General features: G+C 38.5%; 1 protein-coding gene across 1 annotated transcript in view; it reads left to right on the top strand.

The window, feature by feature from the left end:
- Positions 1–16,240, top strand: part of LOC142181734 (uncharacterized) — a 28,359-nt gene extending 12,119 nt beyond the window's left edge. Inside the window, exon 3 of the mRNA XM_075255211.1 lies at positions 16,016–16,240. Coding sequence (XP_075111312.1) covers positions 16,016–16,240 — 225 coding nt within the window. The remainder of the gene's footprint in view (positions 1–16,015) is intronic.
- The last annotated feature ends 4,022 nt before the right edge of the window (positions 16,241–20,262 follow it).

The following is a 20,262-nucleotide window of genomic DNA, read 5'->3' as shown; positions in this document are numbered from 1 at the left end:
GATCGGTTGGCAGTTTGTAAGCCACAATAAACGTACTCAGACCAGTCATGTCATCATACAACCAGGCGAATATGTCCTCATATTCCTTTAGAAATTCTGTGTATTCCTTCTTTTTTGACGGCGACAAGTGGACGCTGATTTGTGTTTCCTTGACGTTTTCTGCATCTCCCAAGTTAACAATTTCTGTCAGGTCTAAGTTGGACTTGGGTCTATTCTCAAAGTTCTCAACTTCTTTGACAATCTCATCTGGTATGTCATCTTCCTCTAAATCAATGTCTGTTTGTTGTGTTGTCTCATTGCATGTCATAGTCATTGGTTCATCAAGACAAGTAATAGTAATACTATATAGGTAAAGTAATGAGAGAAAATGATAGCAATAAGTATTGATTCATAATAAAAATCAATAATGCTTTTGATGAATTGAATAACTATTTTGAACATCGAAGATCTTATTGTTGGATCTGAAAAATGCAAAAAGAAAATCATTTAGTAAATAAAACAGTGAATAATGCTTATTTTAGCCTTGCTACCCCGAGGCTCGTCGGGCTTTGGTTGTCTTGATAGTCCAGTTATTGAGGCATGCCCCTCTGCTCACAGCCTGTATGGAAGGGCCTTCCTCCTCATCCTCATCGAGAACAACACAATAGTCCATGTCATTGTCTTCCAGGAACAAGTTCTTCACCGCGACCAGTGCTTCTTCTTCCTCTGACCCATAAAAAATGTCGGCCTGCTGGAAAGTCTGCTCCAAATGCGGTATTGGTTGCTCTAGTGGATAGTAAGGACCGCGCCATGGTGGCGACTAGTTTTTGAATTCTTCCCAGGTGTACTCATATCCTAGACCGAAAGTGGTGTCATATTTCTTGAGCTTTATGGGCTTAGCGATTCCTTGGAGGTTCTTTTCGAGCCCCTTGCCAGGTTCGTACCCACTCCAGTTTAGTATACTCTCGATTTTGTTATCCCACAATTTATCTTTGTCAACAGCATTTACCCTTTCAATGTGATGGTAAGTCTCTCCACCTAACTTCCTTCTTCCTTCGATTGCCGGAATGGTCTGGAGACTGTATATAGGGTTGCTACCGTCGCCGTGAATGATCACCTCTTGATGATTCCATTCGAATTTTAATGCTTGATGCAGTGTTGATGTTACGGCCTCAGTAGCATGAATCCACGGTCGTCCCAACAGCAGGTTGTAAGATGCCGACACGTCTATCACCTGAAAATTGATATCGAACCATGTTGGTCCCATTTGTAAGCATAAGACAATCTCACCAATGGTGGACCTCTGAGAACCATCGAAGGATTTCACATTGATTGCTCCATCCTTTATCTCGTGCAGTCCTTTACCCAACTTCTTAAGTGTTACCAGTGGACAAATGCTGAGATTGGAACCTCCATCGATCAGGATTCTGGTGACAAAATTGTCCTCGCATTGCACAGTGATGTGCAGTGCCTTGTTGTGCCCCAAACCTTCAGGTGGCAGCTCGTCCTCATGAAAGGTGATCTTATGGCTCTCCAACACCTGTCCTACCATATTAGTCATTTCCCCGCCAGTGATGTTACTTGGTACATATGCTTCACTCAGCACCTTTAGTAGAGCGTTCTTGTGTGCCTCAGAATTTTGTAGCAAAGCATAAATGGAGATTTGCACTGGTGTTTTATTCAATTGGTCGATGATCGAGTATTCCTTGGCCTGTATCTTTCTCCAAAGATCGTCTGGACCTGTCTCAATAATGGGTGGCCGGTTGGAGGCCTGCTTGCTTGACTTAGATAGATGTTCAGGGGTATAGACTCTACCAGTTCTTGTCATACCCTATGCTGCAACAGTCTTTTCAAACCTGACCTTGCCTTTCCTCCTTGCCTCAGCTGTATAGTCCCAGGTTACAACATTTGTGTGGAATGGTGTCATGGTCGACATCGCCACCGGGATTGGCGTGGCTACCCTTACTCCGAACGAAGCATGTGCCTTGGGTGGTAAACTGCAACTTCAAATGGTGTGGGTGCATTTGCCGGAGACACGAATTCAACCTCAATTAGTGCTGGTGTCTTTGTAGACGATGGCGCTTCAAACTCGAGTGTTACAGACATATTTACTTCAGCGTCCCCGGATGGTTGGATCTGGACTATGATTGGATTAAGAGTAACTATTGGCTTCTTTGGGTAATCACCTTCTGCGATTAAACCAATTGACCCATTGGGATCCTACTCATCCTCTATTTCAATCATGTGTCCACCTCCACCTTTGTGGTCTGGCAAAGGGTTGTTGCATATATTTGGAGCGGATTCCTTTGCCACAATAATCTTGTTATCAATTAAAGTCTAGATCTTGTCTTTCAAGGAACGACATTAGTCGATGGTGTGCCCTTTCATGCCGGAGTGGTATGCACAGGATTTGTTTGGGTTAATCCACTGAGAAGGGTTCTCAGGAGTTGCAGCAGGGATAGGGGTGACATAACCAGCAGCTTTAAGCCTCTCATACAACTGGTCAATGGGTTCAGAAATGGCCGTATATTATTTTGGAGGTCTGCGATCAAAATTAGGTCAGGGTCTAGGGAAGTTTTGGCATGTAGTAGGTGATTGATAGTCGGATGGTTAAGCATTATAGGTTTGGTAAACATGAGCGGGTTGGGAGTATCTAGGTGAAGTAAGTTGATATGTGGGAGGTAGAGGTGATTGATAAGTGGGTGGTAGAGCTTGGTATGAGGGTGAAGGTGTTTGGTAATTTGGGGTTGGCTGATATATGAGTGGAGGTGTTGGGTAAGTTTGGTATTTGAGGGGGGATTTGGTTCTCTGTGCAACCATTACGGTCCCTACGTCCTTTTTCTTGGACACACCACCAGACTGCAAGGCCTTATTTGTAGTTTGTAAGGCCTCGAAGTTTGTAACCATTCCGCTTTTGATACCCTCTTCAATCCTTTCACCCAGTTTGATAATGTCGGAGAATTTGTGGCTCTCGATCATCATTAGTCGTTCATAATATTGTGGGTCTTGAGCCCGGAAAAAGAATTTGTTCATCTGTTCTTCCTCTAGGGCAGGTCTAACCTTAGCAGCTTCGGACCTCCAGCAAGTAGCATACTCGCAAAATGTTTTTGTAGGCTTCTTCTTTAGATTCTGAATATAGAACACATCTGGCACATTCTCTATGTTAAATCTGAACATGTCCATAAAGTCGGACGCCATGCTTACCCAGCTTGAATACTTCTTTGGATCTTGGCTGATGTACCAGGACAACGCATCTCCTTTCAGACTCCTCATGAATAGCTTCATGTGGATTCTCTCATCCTTCCCTACTCCAACCAGCTTGTCGCAGTATGTCCTTAAATAGACCCTTGGATCACCTGTACCGTCAAACATTTTGAACTTCGGAGGTTTGTACCCCTTGGGCAGTTCGACATCGGGTTGTATGCAAAGATCTTCATAGTTCAGCCCCTCAATTCTCTTGCTTCTTTCAACGCCTTGAATCCGGCTAGTCAACTTCTTAAGTTCCTCAGCCAAGTTCCTGATGAGCAAGTTTTTTTCATCAAACTCGGGTGTGCTTGAGATAGGTTGGGTGGAGTGTGGCATGGTCTCCACGTAGATAAGGGTGTTATGGTGGGTGTGAAAGTGGTCATTTGTGGAGTTTTGTAGTTCCGGGATGAGTACTGGAGTGTTGTTTGGGGTATAGCAGGTGTTGCATTGGGTCTTTAGTGGAATAGTATGAAGAGTGGGATTATTCTATTGCTTTGGGATTTTTTGAGGCGGTGTAGGGTTTTGAGTATTGGGAAAGGTGATATCTGGGGTGCTGAGGGAAAATGACAGGCTTGCCAGATTCCAAACTTGATCAAGATCTTCTTGGAATTTCAACAGCTTTTGTTCAAGTTAGGATACATTCTCCTTAGGAACCTAAGTGTACCATGGCCATTGGTGGCCTCTACCCGTTCAATTGAATTCTCCTTTCTAACGTTGTTCAAATCTTCAATTTTGCCTTTGTTCTTATTTTTGACAGGACTAAGAGGAGGAGTGGGTGGAGGGCCCTTGGATCTTGTGAAATAGGAGGATGTTGCCAGAGTGCACGAACTAACCTTTGGGGAGGAGGATAATAAAAACAAAAACAAAGAATAAAACAAAAGGTAACCAAGTTAGTGAGGATCATAAAAAGTATTGCAGTATTTAAACACATAGTGCGGGAATGTAAAGTGTGTCCTAATTTGGGAACCTCTTTGTCCCCAAGGTAGGCCTAGCGACAAATAGATTTGGAGAACTTCAAATGCTAAATGCCTCATTTTATTGACAAAGATAGGCGAATCTCAAAACGACACTAAATAAGCAAGAAATAAAAGTCACTAATGGTCATTTGCCTTATTACATTCATAAAGCGAAAAAGTAAATTCCTATCTATTTGGTCCCAGAAGGACCTTCCTCCGGTTGAATTCTCTTGTTGATCAGATCCTCCAGTTAGCATAGGTTCACCAGTAAAAATGCCTTTGCCAGGTGTTCTCCTTCGTTTCCCTCAATGTTCTAGCAGTCGGTAACTCTCTTCCTCACTTTTCCATCCAATTCCAGCAGACTGTATTCAAGATATTCCAACTTTTTGCTAGCTTTGGCGGCCCTCTTTTTCCACTTATTGATTTGGTCATTTGATGGAAGACTCCTCAACCAGTCTAGCAAGAGTGGGGGCGTGCTAATCATACCGAAACTGGGGACTCGTGCCTCATTTTCTGCAAAATAAAAGTGTTAAACCCTACCCCCACCAGACTCGACTATTTATCATCAACAATTAGCATGAAGCATTTAGTTCTCCAAATAAATGCATAGAACGTGATGATGTCCGTTTGGGTTTAGGGAAACTCAGTGGACTTTTGGACAAGGCTATCTTAAAGGATCATTATGTGGACAACATAACTGATCCGACTAGGTTTGACCATGATGCATGCACAATTTGAACAGAGTAAAGTTTCTATGGGGCTTTAGACTAGTACCCTTGAGCGGACAACTCAAGGGGGGAAGGCACGGAACCGTTGACTGCACCGCTAGTCGACTGGTTTTACCGCAACTATGCCTTTTCGAATTTAGGGGTAATAATATATGAAGAGTGCAACCACTCATTATATGCGTTGCTATGGTATTTGTTTGGCACAAGTGGAGTATGATATTGAGCATGATTATGCAATAATTAAAACATGTTGGCACGTATTTGCACGTTAAGAAAGTGATAAATACAACAGTTTCATAATTTAAAGCAGTAATAAAGGAAAGAAACAAGAAGATATATCGATTTTACAGTTGAAAAGGATATTAAATGCATAAAGGAATTAAACAAGTAATTGCACATAAAGAAGTATAAATTCACAAGACAATCTAAATTGGTAAAAGCCTAAGATTCGCCTGCAGAGTCGTCATGCTGTCGCGCCCCCTTTTTCCCTCTTTGCATCGGAAAATCGGGTTTACGACATTTTGGGTGTAGGACAACTCATTCCTTTTGGAAACTGGGTTTTGCATTTGAAGAGTCGTCACCTAATGAGTTAAGGTGCATTAGGACACCTATAAGGTTCATTACTAAGTTTGCTTAATAATCAGAGATAGGGTAAGGGCTTAAAATTATCCAAAGGGGAAGGTGTTAGGTACCCCTCAGGATCCACTAGTGTGGTTTCCGGCCAGACAGCTTTGTGAATTTGTACAATTAGCAAATAAATAAGTATAGGCTCAAGTAGTAGGGGATTTGATTTTAAACACATAAGGGTTTGAAAGAACAATCATTAAAGGGGAATTTTGAAATGGAGTTACATTTTTTACAAATACTTGAAAATATAAAAGGAGAGAGGAGTCCTAGGTTTATTTATAATATGGATCACATTAATGCGATACCCGGTATGACACTCCTCAGAAGAGAGGATACACGTGGTATTAGCGCACTGGTCATCATATCCATATCTACCCTTCCCACCCCGTTAAGGCATTAAAGCGCGTATTGGTCTCGACCTCTATTGCATGCCATTACCCGTCCCATTCCTATCAGTCCCGGAGGAATTGAGGACTGTTATTCCTATAAGAGGGAGGATTTTAGGCTGACTCTTAGGTTTTAAAGGTAAAAGACTAAGGCGACATTCAAAACACATAGGACTGCACATTAGGGGGAAACATATAAGCAACCAAAAGGCTCATATATACCTCCTCAAGTAACGCACATAAGTAGCATGACTCAAACACATTTAGGGTCAGAATTTAAAAATACTAAGACAGAAGAAGTTTAGTTGTTGAAGCAGACCAGTTTATTACATAACTCAGATAAGAAGTCCAAATCAGGCATGTCTGCTGGTTATAGCAGTTACTAATTAACAAAGGCAGATTCAGTTTTGTTGTTATCACTTAAGGCTTGCCTAAGTGTGTTGGTGATATCCTATAAGCATGATATCTATTACTGATTCAGAATGTACCAAAGTAGTAACAGTTTTAAACGAGCGATTTAGGGATCCTATAGACATGCTTTCTAAACCGTATTAATAAAAGGAGTAGGTTGTTTAAGACTGATTCAGAACAATATGAGTCAAACTGATCTTAAATTAGACTGGTTTCAGATCCTATAGGCATGATCTCTATTATTGCTGATTTTTAATCCCTATAGACATGATATCTAGTTGAATGTGAAACGAAGCAAGCAGGATTTACTTGAAATTCCTATAGGCATGATTTTTATGAGAAATACTGATTTTTAACCTTATGAACATGATGTCTAATTATAGTCATTTAGATATTATAGGCATGGTGTCTAAGTGTTGTAATAAAACATGCCGAATTTAAAACAGGTCCTATAGGCATGTTATCTAGATGTAGAATTAAAACATGCAGAATTTAAAAAAACAGATCTTATAGGCATGTTCTCTACCCTTCTAATAGCTAAACATGCATAATTACCCATCCCTTTTTTACTAACCAGCCCCCAATATTGTTATAAATTATTACAAACCAAATACTGAACTACATCAAAACAGTGTAAAACAAGAAGTTACAATCATAGGAAACCTGATTCTTGACTTCCTCTCTGAGTTATGGAATAAACCACCTCAAGCACCACTTGTTTCAAAGCTTTCTCAGACTTGGGTGTGTCAAAGTTCCCTAAAGGTCTCAAAGGACCCCGAGCAGTGCTTACACCGAGGTTTGCATAACCAAATAGAAGTGAGTGCAGTGTGAAAGGGCTAGCCTTTATGCGTCCAAATTCAGAGGGAGCTCATGGGTCCTAAGGCAAGGCTCACACAAAAGGGCCAGAACTTAAGTTCTAAGAGTGTAGTGGAAGTGCAGAAACATAGATTTATTTTAAGAAAGGATTGAGAGTAGTAAGGGGAAAGGGTGATTTAAAAACAGTAGTAGTAAAATAAATTACATAGTATCAGTAATTGCACAAAGGGGGTCAGGGGTTTCAGGAATACATTGCATAAAGCATATGACCCCAGGAAGGGTCAGGTTTGGACATGCACAACAACAAATAATGCTGGCATGCCTTCAAACTAGCCAAAGAACACAAACACAAAGAGGGGATGTGGGGTTTGGGATTTATACACATAGGGGAGCATTAATTAAAAGGGGCAGGGAACATATTTCACATGCTAGTAATGTAACTTGATTGCAGAAACATAAGCGAAGTGGACAAGAATAAGAGAAGTTGGGACAATCAAAGAAACATGTTGTTGTTGATGCTAGAAGATTAACTAGGACGTACCAGTAAAAAGCAAAGTGCAGAAAGAAAAAGTGAGCCAATTTCCACAGCCTAGCCTTGGTTTTCAGCTGGCTAGGCAAAGTAGTAGCACAAGGAGTAGTAGAGAAAAGAGAGAGTGTTTTTGAGTGAAGTGTGTGTTATGAACTCAGATGGTTCATTCGTGTCTTTGAAAGAAAAGAAAGCGGGTATTTATAGTTCTGAAAACAGGTGAATAATAAGGTAATAAGTAAAGTCTTAACACAAATATAGAAACAATCACAAGTCAGAATCAATTACACAAGTGATTCCCTTCAATTAAGGAATCCCTAATTAACGGGTAGTAACAGGTTCAAATAAGGAAAGAAATCAGTTTGATTATTGCCATATAAGGGATAGTAAAAGCATGAAGTGAACAATCAAGTCTGAGTACAAAAATATGCTTATTTTTAGAAAGGATTCAGCAAGGTAAAACATCACAGCAAAGGGAAAGGAATCAATTAATTTTAATCAGGCGAGTGAAATTAGGGCTCATATAAGAAAAGCTTTTGAAATCAGTCACAAAATCAAGGTCAATCAAGGAAGAAACATGCTTATGTACTTCAGTATATAAATAGAGTGAACAAAAACATCAGACATGCGAGGCCAAGCACATTGGCAAAAGAAACAGCATACAATAGTAACAGAAATAAGCATAGGATTCAGTAGTGAACAAAGTTAGATAGTCAGGGCTCACACGTATAGCCAAAGTGAAGAAGAGAGTCACAACAAGTAAAGATCTCACAGTAACAAGTGACGAAACCCTTTTGAGAAATCAGGGTTTCAACAAGGATTGAGTTGAAGAGATAGTAAAACTCGAAATCAGATAAGTCATATAAAGAAGAGAGAGTCAGAAACAAAGAACTTTAATCGAATTAAGTGCACACTCAAACAAGAAGTTTCAGACCAAGAAGACCTAGGGTTTTTCAACAATAATTGAGTTTAAAAGATGATAAAACAAATAAGTCAAATAAGAACAAGGAACTTAATCAAACAAATACACATCTAACAAACAGTTTCAGAACTCGAATAAGACCACAAAAGGAACAAGGGTTTTAACATGCTGAAATAGATAGAAGAACGACATGAGAAAAACTTAGAAAAATCACAAACACATTAAAATCAGAGATCTTTGAAAAGCAAAACTTAAAAGAAAACCCTAATCGGAGAAGATGAAGGGTCATTTTGAAAGAAAGTTGAAAAACTTTCAAGAAAATACTTAAAACACTCATAACAAATACATATCTAAAGTAGATCTGAAAGAAAAATCAAAAGATCTTAAAGATTAGGGTTTCGGAAAACCCAGAAAAAGTGAGAAAGACCTTGAAAGTTTCCGATCTAACCAGGAAAGTCAAGGATCTACCTGGAAAGGCCATGAATGGACGGAGAAAGGTCGTGGATGGCCGGAGAAAAGTCATGAACAAAAGTCGAGCAAGAACTGGACCAGACTCCTTCGAGGGCTGGCCATGAAACCAAAGAGACCAACACCCAAGAGCCGTGGGAGGCTGATACATGTCTCAAATGACCACGAGGGGCCATGGATTAAGAAGGTATTAGGGTGGGATTAGAGGGAGGCGGCTAGGGTTCATGAGACTTTCAGAGAGAGTTGAGAGAGAAGGGGGATTCAAGGGCGGCGGTAGGTGAGAAATGAGATAGGTTTAGGGGTCGTTCGGGGTTTAAAAAGGAAGGGGAATGGTGGTCGTTGATCTAAATGATCAACGGCCAGGATTAAAGGGGTTAGGTGGGAGACCGGGTTGGGTTGTGCAAATTGGGTTAGGGGGTCGGGTTTGAGTGGGAATTGGGCCGTGAAAATTGGGCTCAAATTGGGGTCAAATTAGGCTATAATTGAAATGAAATTGGGCTATCATTTAAATAGCCATTTTTTCCTTTTAAAATTATAAAAATAGTAAATTAATTTCTGAAAATAATTTGAAAGTACTAAAATGATTTATGACATATAATTATCAATTAAAAAATACTGGACTTAATTTTCATGAATATAAACGCAATTAAATTCCTAAAAGAGGATAATATTGCAATTATATGCAATTTAGCTTAAAATACTAAATAATTTTGTAAAATATATGCATATTTTAACATAAATATAAAAGTCCAATAAAAGAATTACCAAAATAATAAATTTGGAAACAATTATTGGGTTTTTAAGGATAAAAGAGGGAAATAAATTGATTTAAAAACCTTTAAAAATTATGAAAAAATAATAAAACATTTGGATATGCTTACATATGCATATATATGCCATTTTGAAGGGTATTTTTCATATTGAAAATATATAGGAAAAAATTGGGTATCAACATGTGGATGCCTAAGAGTCCGGAAAAATCATGAATGAAGTGCACGCAGGAGTGTGCGGGACCCATATGAATGGATACGTCCTTGCAAAGAAGATCCTTCAAGAAGGTTATTACTAGATGACTATGGAAAAAGATTGATTCAGTTTTGTCCGAAAGTGTCATCAGTGTCAGGTACACGGTGACTTGATTCATGCACCACCTTTCGAATTATATCCTATGTCAACACCGTGGCTGTTTGTTGCTTGAGGTAAGGATGTCATTGGGCCGATCGAACCAAAAGCTTCAAATGGGCACAAATTCATATTAGTTGTCATTGACTACTTCACAAAGTGGGTCAAAGTCGTCACTAAGAAAGCAGTGGTGGATTTTGTGTATTCCAACATTATCTGTCATTTTGGTATTCCTAAAACTATCATTACAGACAATGATGCAAACTTGAACAGTCATTTGATGAGGGAGGTATGCGAACAATTAAGATCACGCATCGGAACTCCACCCCTTATCGGCCCACAGCCAATGGTGTCGTTGAAGCAACAAACAAAAACATCAAGAAGATTCTTAGAAAAATGATTCAAAGTTTTAGACAATGGCATGAAAAGTTGCCATTTGCATTATTGGGATATCGCACAACTGTGCGCACATCAGTTGGAGCAACACCCTATCTATTGGTTTATGGCACTGAAGTCGTGATACCCCCAGAAGTTGAAATTCCATCTCTCCAAATCATTATTGAAGCTGAGATTGAGGATAATGAGTGGGTCAAAACCCGCCTAGAACAGTTAACCCTGATTGATGAAAAGCGGATGGCCGCAGTTTGTCACGAGCAGTTATATCGACAAAAAATGGCCCGTGCCTACAACAAGAAAGTGCGGCCTAGGAACTTTAAAGTGGAGCAACTCGTTTTGAGACGTATTCTCCCACATCACAAGGAAGCAAAAGGAAAGTTCGCTCCAAACTGGAAGGGTCCGTAAACTATAAGAAAATTATTGTCGAAAGGGGCATTGTACTTGGGAGACACGAAAGGAAATGACCCTGAAACAACTGTCAATGCAGACGCGGTCAAAAGGTATTATGTTTAACCCTTCTGTGGCACCGATATTATCCGATTGGGATGACGAAGGCTTTCATTCTCGCTACCCCAAATACTTAAACCCTTTGCCAACCCTTTGAGCCGGTCACATTTCCTTGATTACCCTCTTTGGAACCCGAAAACGTTTGTAAAAAAAAAGAAGAAAATCAAAAACAAAGTTTTCCTAAACTACGTTCGACTTGATTCCGAAAGGATATGTACGAAGCCTCTCTATGGGGTTCAGTCACACCAAAACAAAAATCCACATTCCCCTCCAAAGTTGAAACTTGGGCAGAATTTATATTGGTTCGGCAACTTTCCGCCTGAAAGGTTCCAAAGTTGTAATTCAATCCAAACTCTTTTTACCCTAAATCTTGTTCAAAGTCTTTCTAATCAATGAGTAAAGAAGTTCAAAATGGGAGGATGTTGGTTATTTGGATTTTGATACAATCAATTGACAGAAATATAATGAGAGAGTCTTATTGGTGAAAACCCACACGGGCACCGTAAGGCAATGGTGAGCAGAGAAATTGAAAATGAGAGAGTCTTATTAGTGAAAACTCGCAAAGAGCACTATAAGGCGACCGCGAGAAGAGAAATGAGAGAGGTCAGTTGGTGAAAAACTACAAAGGGCACCACTGATCGAAAAAGGGAATCACTTACAACCATCGACACTGATAAGAGTCCTGGCAAGGTTTCTCGGTTTTGAGATATGGATTATGAAGGGTCTTTATGAGATTGGATGGTTGCACAGATTGGGTATCCAGCCCAAGAAGCATGTCATGTCTATTAAAATCTGTAGGCACTCTAGATAAGTCCTTCTTTCCTTTCCTCGAAAGGGACACTTCTCGTTTGAGTTCTTTATCCTGTCCTTTGTTTACTTTTCTTTGAATCCCTTTCGGTCTAATCCTCCTCCGAAACTAATACAAAGAAAAGATGGCAAGATTGGTTTTACAGGTTTATGCTTAACAAAAGCTAAAATTCAGGGAAAAGCACCCATCCTTAGCAGGTGTATCAAGTCGATCTCGACTGGCCATGATAGCCAACACTCCATGGTCAAAATTATCGAAAAGAAAGTAAATCTGAAGTCAAGTGCCCATAAGGGCAAAACAAGATGAAAAGGCCAAGCCCCACACGGGCTATCCATCATGTGAAATTTTGAAAAGTTAAGATCCCTGGGTTTAGAAAAGAGACAGATTTCCAGAAAGCCAGCGAGCAATGAAGATTTTCATCGAAAGAGTCGGGCCGAGATCAAGTGATCAAAACAATCAAGGCCACAAAACCAACCGCCGTTTCAAACTAACGAATTGTTCTTTGATTTGCAAACAGGAAAACATGTGCAGTCCAAAACAACCCTGCAAGAAGCATGTGCAATAAAAGCAAGGCACACAGAAACCAAAATGATTCTGCAGTAAGAGTTGACCCGAACAGGGAAGTCCTTTTAAGCTCTTCATTCATTCTCCTAGATAAAATGAAAAGTGAAAAAAAAATCAAAACCATGGTAGCATAGGGTCTCCAATCTCTAGCTACGTCTTTTCCAACATAGGGTCTCATTCCCTTGTCGCTGCCAACATAACCTGGAAACCTTTTTCAGAATAGGATCCCACTCCTTAGTTGATCCCCGGCATAACCCATGGACCTTTTCCGGCATAACCGGATGACCTTTCCCGGCATAACCCATGGACCTCCCCGGCATAACTCGAGGACGTTTTTTTTGGCATAACCCGATGACCTTTCCCGGCATAACCCGTGGACCTCACTGGCATATCCCGAGGACCTTTTCCAGCATAACCCGATGACCTTTCTCGACATAACCCTTGGACCTCCCCGGCATAACCCGATGACCTTTTTTTCGGCATAACCCGATGACCTTTCCCGGCATAACCAATGGACCTCCCCGGCATAACCCGAGGACCTTTTTCCAGCATAACCCAATGACCTTTCCCGGAATAACCCGTGGACCTCCTCGGCATAACCCGAGGACCTCCTCGGCATAACCCGAGGACCTTTTCCGGCATAACCCGATGACTTTCCCGGCATAACCCGTGGACCTCCCCGGCATAACCCGAGGACCTTTTCTGGCATAATCCGAGGACAATTTCTGGCATAACCCGATAACCTCCCCGACATAACCCAAGGAACTTTTCCGGCATAACCCGATGACTTCCCCGGCATAACCCGATGACTTCCCCGGCATAATCCGTGGACCTCCCCGGCATAACCCGAGGACCTTTTTCTGGCATAACCCGATGACTTCCCCGGCATAACCCGAGGACCTTTTCCGGCATAACCCGGTCATTTTTCTAGCATAACCTGGTAATCTTCCCAACATGGGCCTCCGATTCCCATTTGATTTCACTTTAGATATAGGGTCTTTACTCCTTAATCTTTTTCTCTCAGGGATACACAATCCCGATTTTATTGCTTTCAATAAAGAAATAGTTTAGATTTCGTTACAATAACTCACGAAATTTTCTTAGTGAAAACTGGGGCAGAAAAATTTTGTTCTTTTGTTTGTTTTGGTGTCTGAGCAGGTTACACCTCAAGACACAGGGTTCGAGATAACCAAAAGAAAAGTCTCAATCCAGAATAAATAAAAGAAATAACAAGAAAAGAAGTGATCTTCAAGTGCAGAAGCTGAGAAAAGATGCGGATTACTCAAGATGCGATTGAATTTGCGAGCTTTGCATGTCCCGCCTTTATCCAAAAAGCTGAAAAAGAACGAACCAGTGTTTGCAGCTAATGAGCATCAAGATTCAAATCGGAGTATGTAGGAAGAACCAGCCAAGACTCAAGATCAAGCTTTATAAGGTTTATAGATAGGAATCTTGTAACTCATAGTTGATAGGTTTAGTTAGTTTAGTTTTTCATCTTTTATTTCAGTGTAATAAGGAGCTCAGCAAGTAGAAACAATAGCAACAGCAGTGAAATCACATTTTCTCGGTAGTCCTAGCTACCAAAACTTCCAAAACTACACTGACTTGATTCCTTTATAGCCAAGGATATGTAGGCAACCTCTGAAGCAAGGTTCGGTTAGGCTTTTTTTCAAAAGATGTTTCCCATGGAGTTTCAAAAGGGCAAAAATCGCTCGTAATTGCTCATTTTATCTTTACCCGAAAACCTTTCATGTTTCCGAGCATTGAGGGGTAGCTATGAGCATGTGATTTTTTCCCTATACAAAATACTCCTATAAAATCAAAGAAAATAGATTTCTTCCAATTATTTGCCATTTTATAGGTTTTTTGTAGGATTCTATTAATTGTTTGCATTTTTGTGCACGTTTAATTTTTGTTAAAAAATCATAAAAAATGTCAAAAATACCATGCATTGCATTTATATTTTGTTTTTACATTTTTAGGATTAATTAGTTAATTAATTGTTTTATTTAAAATGAAAATCACAAAAATGGCTCATTTTTACATTTTTACCATTTAATTTTTAGATTAGTGATTTTCCTCTTTTACTTTAGGATCAAGTAATTTTTATAATTATTGTAATTAGATAATTAGTTTAATTTTATAATTTAGATTAATTTAGAAATTTAATATAGAATTTTTAATTAAAGAAAAAGAAAAACAAAGAAAATGGAAAATAAGAAGAGAATTTGAAAGAAGGGGTTTTAATTGAATTTGGGCTGTTTCAATACCCAAAATTAACCCCAAACCCATTCCCAAACCCAGGCCCAAAATAGCCTTACCCGGTCCACCCTCTTTCATAGCCAAAACGACGTCGTTTCTTTGTCTTTAAATCACAGTCGTTGGATTCTTTTGATCCAACGGCTCGGAACTAGGCAATCAATGGTAATATAACTATCCTAAAACTAGTCAGCCTCCCCCCCCAAACCCCTAACATCAGTCCATTTCCCTTCTCAAACACTCTCGAATGAGAAACCTAGCCGCCCCTTTTACCCTCGTCATCTCCGTCGTGGTCCGCCGATCGGAAATCGCCTCACAGCGGCCAACCACCTCCAAACTCCATCAAATTAACACCAGTAACCACCATAACCTCCTCATCCTATATCTATCATCAATTTCTCCAAAATCTTTACCCATTTACTCTAATTTCAGATCTAAAACTCTGAAAGAAAACCAAAACCCTAAACTGTCCTTTTCTCTTCGATTTTTATTGTTCAAAGGCTCGATTTGAGCCAAAGTTTATGCTAATCGATTGTTCTTGATAAGAACAATCGATTAGCATCAGTTTTGGTTTATCTGAAGACCTGTCGGACTCTGACCAAGCACCCACTGGCCCCCCAAAGCTCCGGGGCTTACATAGCTCGTGCACCCGCCTAAGTTACCTACTTAATCTCCTAGTTGTTTGTTCTTCTTTCCCTTTTCTTTTCTGTTTCTTCTCATCTGTTATTATTTCTGCAATATTGTTTTAGGTTTCAAGTACATCTTTATTTTTCTTTTCTTTTTTAGCTTTGCTTGACTACTGCACTACAATAAAGTTTTAGTTCGAATTTAGTCGCATAGTCTTCTAGTTAACAGCATTGTTATTTAGTCGACCTCTCTTCTTTTAATCTAGTTTGAACCAATTTAATTAAAATAGTTTCTGTATTTAGATTACTCAAATGCATGATTAGTTAATTCAGATTACAAGTTTTTTTAATAAGCCTTAAGGTTGTGACCACATACTGTCTTGGTTTGTTTAGAGGTCCGATGTGTGTTTGCTACTTTATTTTATTAATTGGAAATCATGAGTCTGAAATAGTAATAACAAGGACTTAAAAGGGGGCCAATTGGGAAATGAGATAGGGGTTTGAAATCAGAAGCTTCTAGAAAGGGCTAATAAGTAATCAAACAAGCTGAATTTAGGTCAGAATTGGTGGGGATTGAAATAATCAGTAAATGGGAGGGTAAAATTAGGTTTTACATAGATTAAACATCAGAAGGTTCTAGGTCTTTGGATAGTTGTCTCCATTTTTAGCAAAAGATGTTGAAATTGGGTGGGAAAAAGGACATACAGTTGTCAAAGATGTTGTACTTTCCTGAAAATTCAGAATTTAGGTTAGAATATGCTTTTTTGATGCCATCTTGTACACTCTATAAAAGGAAAGCATTCACTCATTCTCACAGAGATTCATCAGCATATTTCTACATAAAAGGTCCTGAAAATACAGAGATAAAACATTCTGAGAATTACCAAAAGTAAAAGAAAAAAGCACTTTGAAGATCCGGGGTTTCTTTTGTTCATCACTACTGATTTTTGAACTAAAACCTATGAAAATTCCTCATATTATGGCAAAAACCTGATCCGGTGTTTCTTTTAAGTTTTGGTTTCTTTGGCTGTAGACTGCTGGTTAAAAACAGGTTCATTTTGCTAGCATTCTGAGTGTTATTTTACTGGGTTTGTTGCTGCGTTTGGTTGCTGAAACTTCTTGTTATTTTCCTTGACCTTTATTTGGTCATTTTGTTGTTTCTCTTTCAAGGTATGTAACCAATCTTTACATCAAATGAAATCCTCAGTCTAAATCCATACTTCATGTATATTTTTATTTAATCGCATGATTCAGTGGTAGATACTAGTTTGTGTTTGATTTTTATCAACTCTCTTGTCAATGTCTTGCATGATTTCCAGTGGTATGAAGGTGCTATTAGGTTTGTCCATATTCTTATAAATTATAATGCTGTTATAGTAGTTTTATGTTCAAAAAATAACATTAAGGATGTGAATCTGACCACCTGTTGGTCATATTCATTCCATAACAATCCATATCTAATTTTTTTAGAAAAATTAGTAGAAGAGTGGCAGGTGGTTGACCTTGTAGTAAAGTGGCATGTGGTTTTGGTTTGTTTAAAGCTGATAGCATTAGCAACTTAAAAAATTTCTTTTCCTTTTATTTATTTTTAATTAGTTTAAGGAATTGATTTTTATGTATATTGAAAATTGTAGTTTATATCTGTCGCATCTATTTTGTATCCCTTTGTAAAACTATTATATCCCCTCCCCTTTTAAATTCTGGATTATTGTAATGGACTGGACTATTTTAGCATTTAATGTCCAATAGTTTCTGTTTTCTTGAATTGGATATGGAGTCCATGCTGGTCAAGTCTTCTAAATGAGGACAAGATGAGACAAGCCAGACTTATGAAATGGCCCAATAAGCCTGAACAAGTTTGGACTCTAGGTCGTTAGGCTTGGGGTGTGAAGCCCAATGGTTTACCATTTTCGTTAGTTCTGGAATTTACCATAATCCTGAAATAGTTGAGAGAATTTTCACTGGTATTAAATTCAAACGCTATTAGTTTTTATGTGTCATCTTAGTATGAATGAAGTTCAAGCTGATAGGTTGTGTTTTCCCCTTCTTTAAAGTTGATAAACGTGATTAGCCCAGTGTACTAGCATGAAACTGGGCCAGATTTACGAGTTATTTTAGTAAGCCCATTTTCTTATTTTGGGCCTCTACCAGTTGATTGATAAATGATTTCAAAAGTTCAACATTCTATAGCCCAAAATACCTCTTTCATTCTTTAGTTGATATTGCAAATAACTTAGGAAAACCAATAATCATGAGCATTTGTAGTTAACATAAAATTGAATACAATCCCTTTTTTTTTTATAAATTTGAGGTGTGTCATTCATAACTAAATCACCTAATTTATGGTCCTCTTATTAATATTATAACTTAGATATTAGAAATGAATACTCGTAGTTTGCTTTAGGCGCGACCTAGATGGTGATTATGTATACGTTCGCGTAACATAATTACGAATTTTGTTTTAAAATAAATCGAGGGATGCATTCGCGCAACTTCAACCAAAATTTCTTAATAATTAATAAAGCGTGATTAGTTATGGACACGTACATGTGGCATAATTTTTGACACGCCAAACGAAATGAGTACACGTACGCATGACTCAAATCTTTAATTACGAATAAATCAAGTGATTAAAAGCGGTTAAAGAGGTAAATGCACATAGGTTCTAAAATAAGTAATTAGACAATTTAAGCTAGGTATAAATTGTTAAGCGACTGTGCTAGAACCACGGAACCCGGGAATGCCTAACATCTTCTCCCGGATTAACAGAATTCCTTATCTAGAATTTCTGGTTCGCAGACTTTTAAATAAAGTCGAAAATTTCCTCGATTTGGGATTAAAAAAAATAAATCGGTGACTTGGGACACCAAAAAAAAATTATTCCAAGTGGCGACTCTAAAAAATAAATAAATAATCTCATTTCAATTTATGTCACTTAAATTGGGAAAAATTCCTTTATATCCATCTCGGGTGGTAAAAAGGAGGTGTGACAAGGCTAACTTTCGAGGTTCGTAAGTTCAAATTTCCAACTCTCAACTAGAAGCGTCTAACCGGCCTTGGGTAACCCAGGGCCCCAACCAAACATACGTACAAATCCAAACTTATTATACGAATCTACCAGAATCATCAAAATATTGATCTGAGGTCATTTACTAAGAATGTTGATCATGGTTAACTCCAACAACATATAAACTCTAAAATCAAGATTTGTCTTTCAAAACACATCTAAACTTTTCGAAAATCGAAATGTACTAAGCACACAAGTCATGCATCATCAAATGAATATATCTAAGATTTCAAATCATGAAAATGGAAAGTTATAACTTAAAATAACCTATCGGATCGTTACAATAATTTTTTTAATTTGACCGATAGTACTTCTTCTTCGAAGTCATAGTCAATAGAAACTTCTTTGCCCTTCCTTTTTGTCGTTTAGAGACAGATGGACCTTCAATTACTTTAGTATTTTGCCTGTATTTATCTTTGTCCTAGCCTCTGCCCTTATTTCGTCAGGAATATCAGGCATTGTTTGGCCCGTTCTCGCAAGGCGATATTTCAATTTTACATTTTGCTCTTCTTGTGTAAATACGTTTAAGTCAAAACTAGGTGTACCATCATAACTCGACTCGCTGTGTTTCTGTGGACTTCTCATTGATGTTGCTTTCTTTGTCATTGTAAGACGAAATATGAGCTTGAGAAGAGATGAACAACATCTGAAATTGCGTTGAATTTAGAGAGAGAAAGAGTAAATTCTTAGAAAGAAAAAGGAAACAGTTTTGAAAGTATTTGAAAAAGGGGGAAAAATTAATTACAGTGGTGATTTTTGTGAGACGTGAGTGAGAGTGAGAGGCGTGGATTGAGCGAATCTTACTAAATTAAGTGGCTATAATTAAGGAATACTTATTTGATACCAATTTGTATAAAATTGTTAAATTTATATATCAAGTTGTAATTAAGTAATAACTTTTTTATTAGGAGTAAATAAGTTTATAACGTGATAAATATAGGTAAATCTGATGATCCAATATGTCATCTAGAGTTTATTCCCATAATTTTGCATATCAAAACCTCAAATAGCTCTTTTTAGCTTCCTCGATTTGCATGCGCAGTCCGTGTCTGTTTCCGAAAATCATTTATGTGAAAAAATGATTAAAATTTGAATTCATGCCTTAAAAATTTATTTGAGTTGACTTCGATCAACGTTTTAATCCAATGGATCAGGATCCGTATTTTGACGGTTCTGGTGGGTCCGTATTGTGATGTGGGACTTAGGCGTATGCCTGGAATCAAATTCGGAGGTCGCTAGTTCGAGTTATCGCATTTTGCTAAAATTTGAAGTTTAAAGGTTTAAAGAATATAATTTATAAATTTGACTAAAGTTTGACTTTGTTACTACCGGGTCCGGATCTTGGTTCCGGAACTTGGTATAGGTCCATTACTATATTTTTGACTTGTCTGCAAATTTTGGTGCAAATCGGAAGTGATTTGATGTGATTCAGACATTCGGTTGTTAAAATGGAAGTTCTTAAGTTTCTTTGAAAAATTCATTCGATTAGGTGTCAGATTCGTAGTTTTAGGTTTTATTTTGGTACTTTGATCTTGCCAGCGAGTTCGTATCATTTTTTGAACTTGTGTGCATATTTGGTTTGGAGCCCTGAGGGCTCGGGTGAGTTTTGGATAGGCTACACAGTGAATTTGGATTTTGAATCATAACTGATGCCTTTTTGCTTTTGGTTTCTGTTGCAGATCTCGCATTTGTGAGATCTGGCTCGTATTTTCGAACAAGGCTTCACAATTGCAAGCTTGGGTTGGCTGGGAAGGCTCACATTTGCGAGATAAAAGTTTGCATTTGCGAACTTGCTAATTCCGCTTTTGCGAAGGCATAGTTGTATTTGCGACTTAGCATGTTCTTGGC

Source organism: Nicotiana tabacum, chromosome 6 (assembly GCF_000715075.1).
Source record: "Nicotiana tabacum cultivar K326 chromosome 6, ASM71507v2, whole genome shotgun sequence".
NCBI lineage: Eukaryota > Viridiplantae > Streptophyta > Magnoliopsida > Solanales > Solanaceae > Nicotiana > Nicotiana tabacum.
Note: the sequence above shows the minus strand (reverse complement) of the source record. Positions and strands in the feature narration are given on the sequence as shown.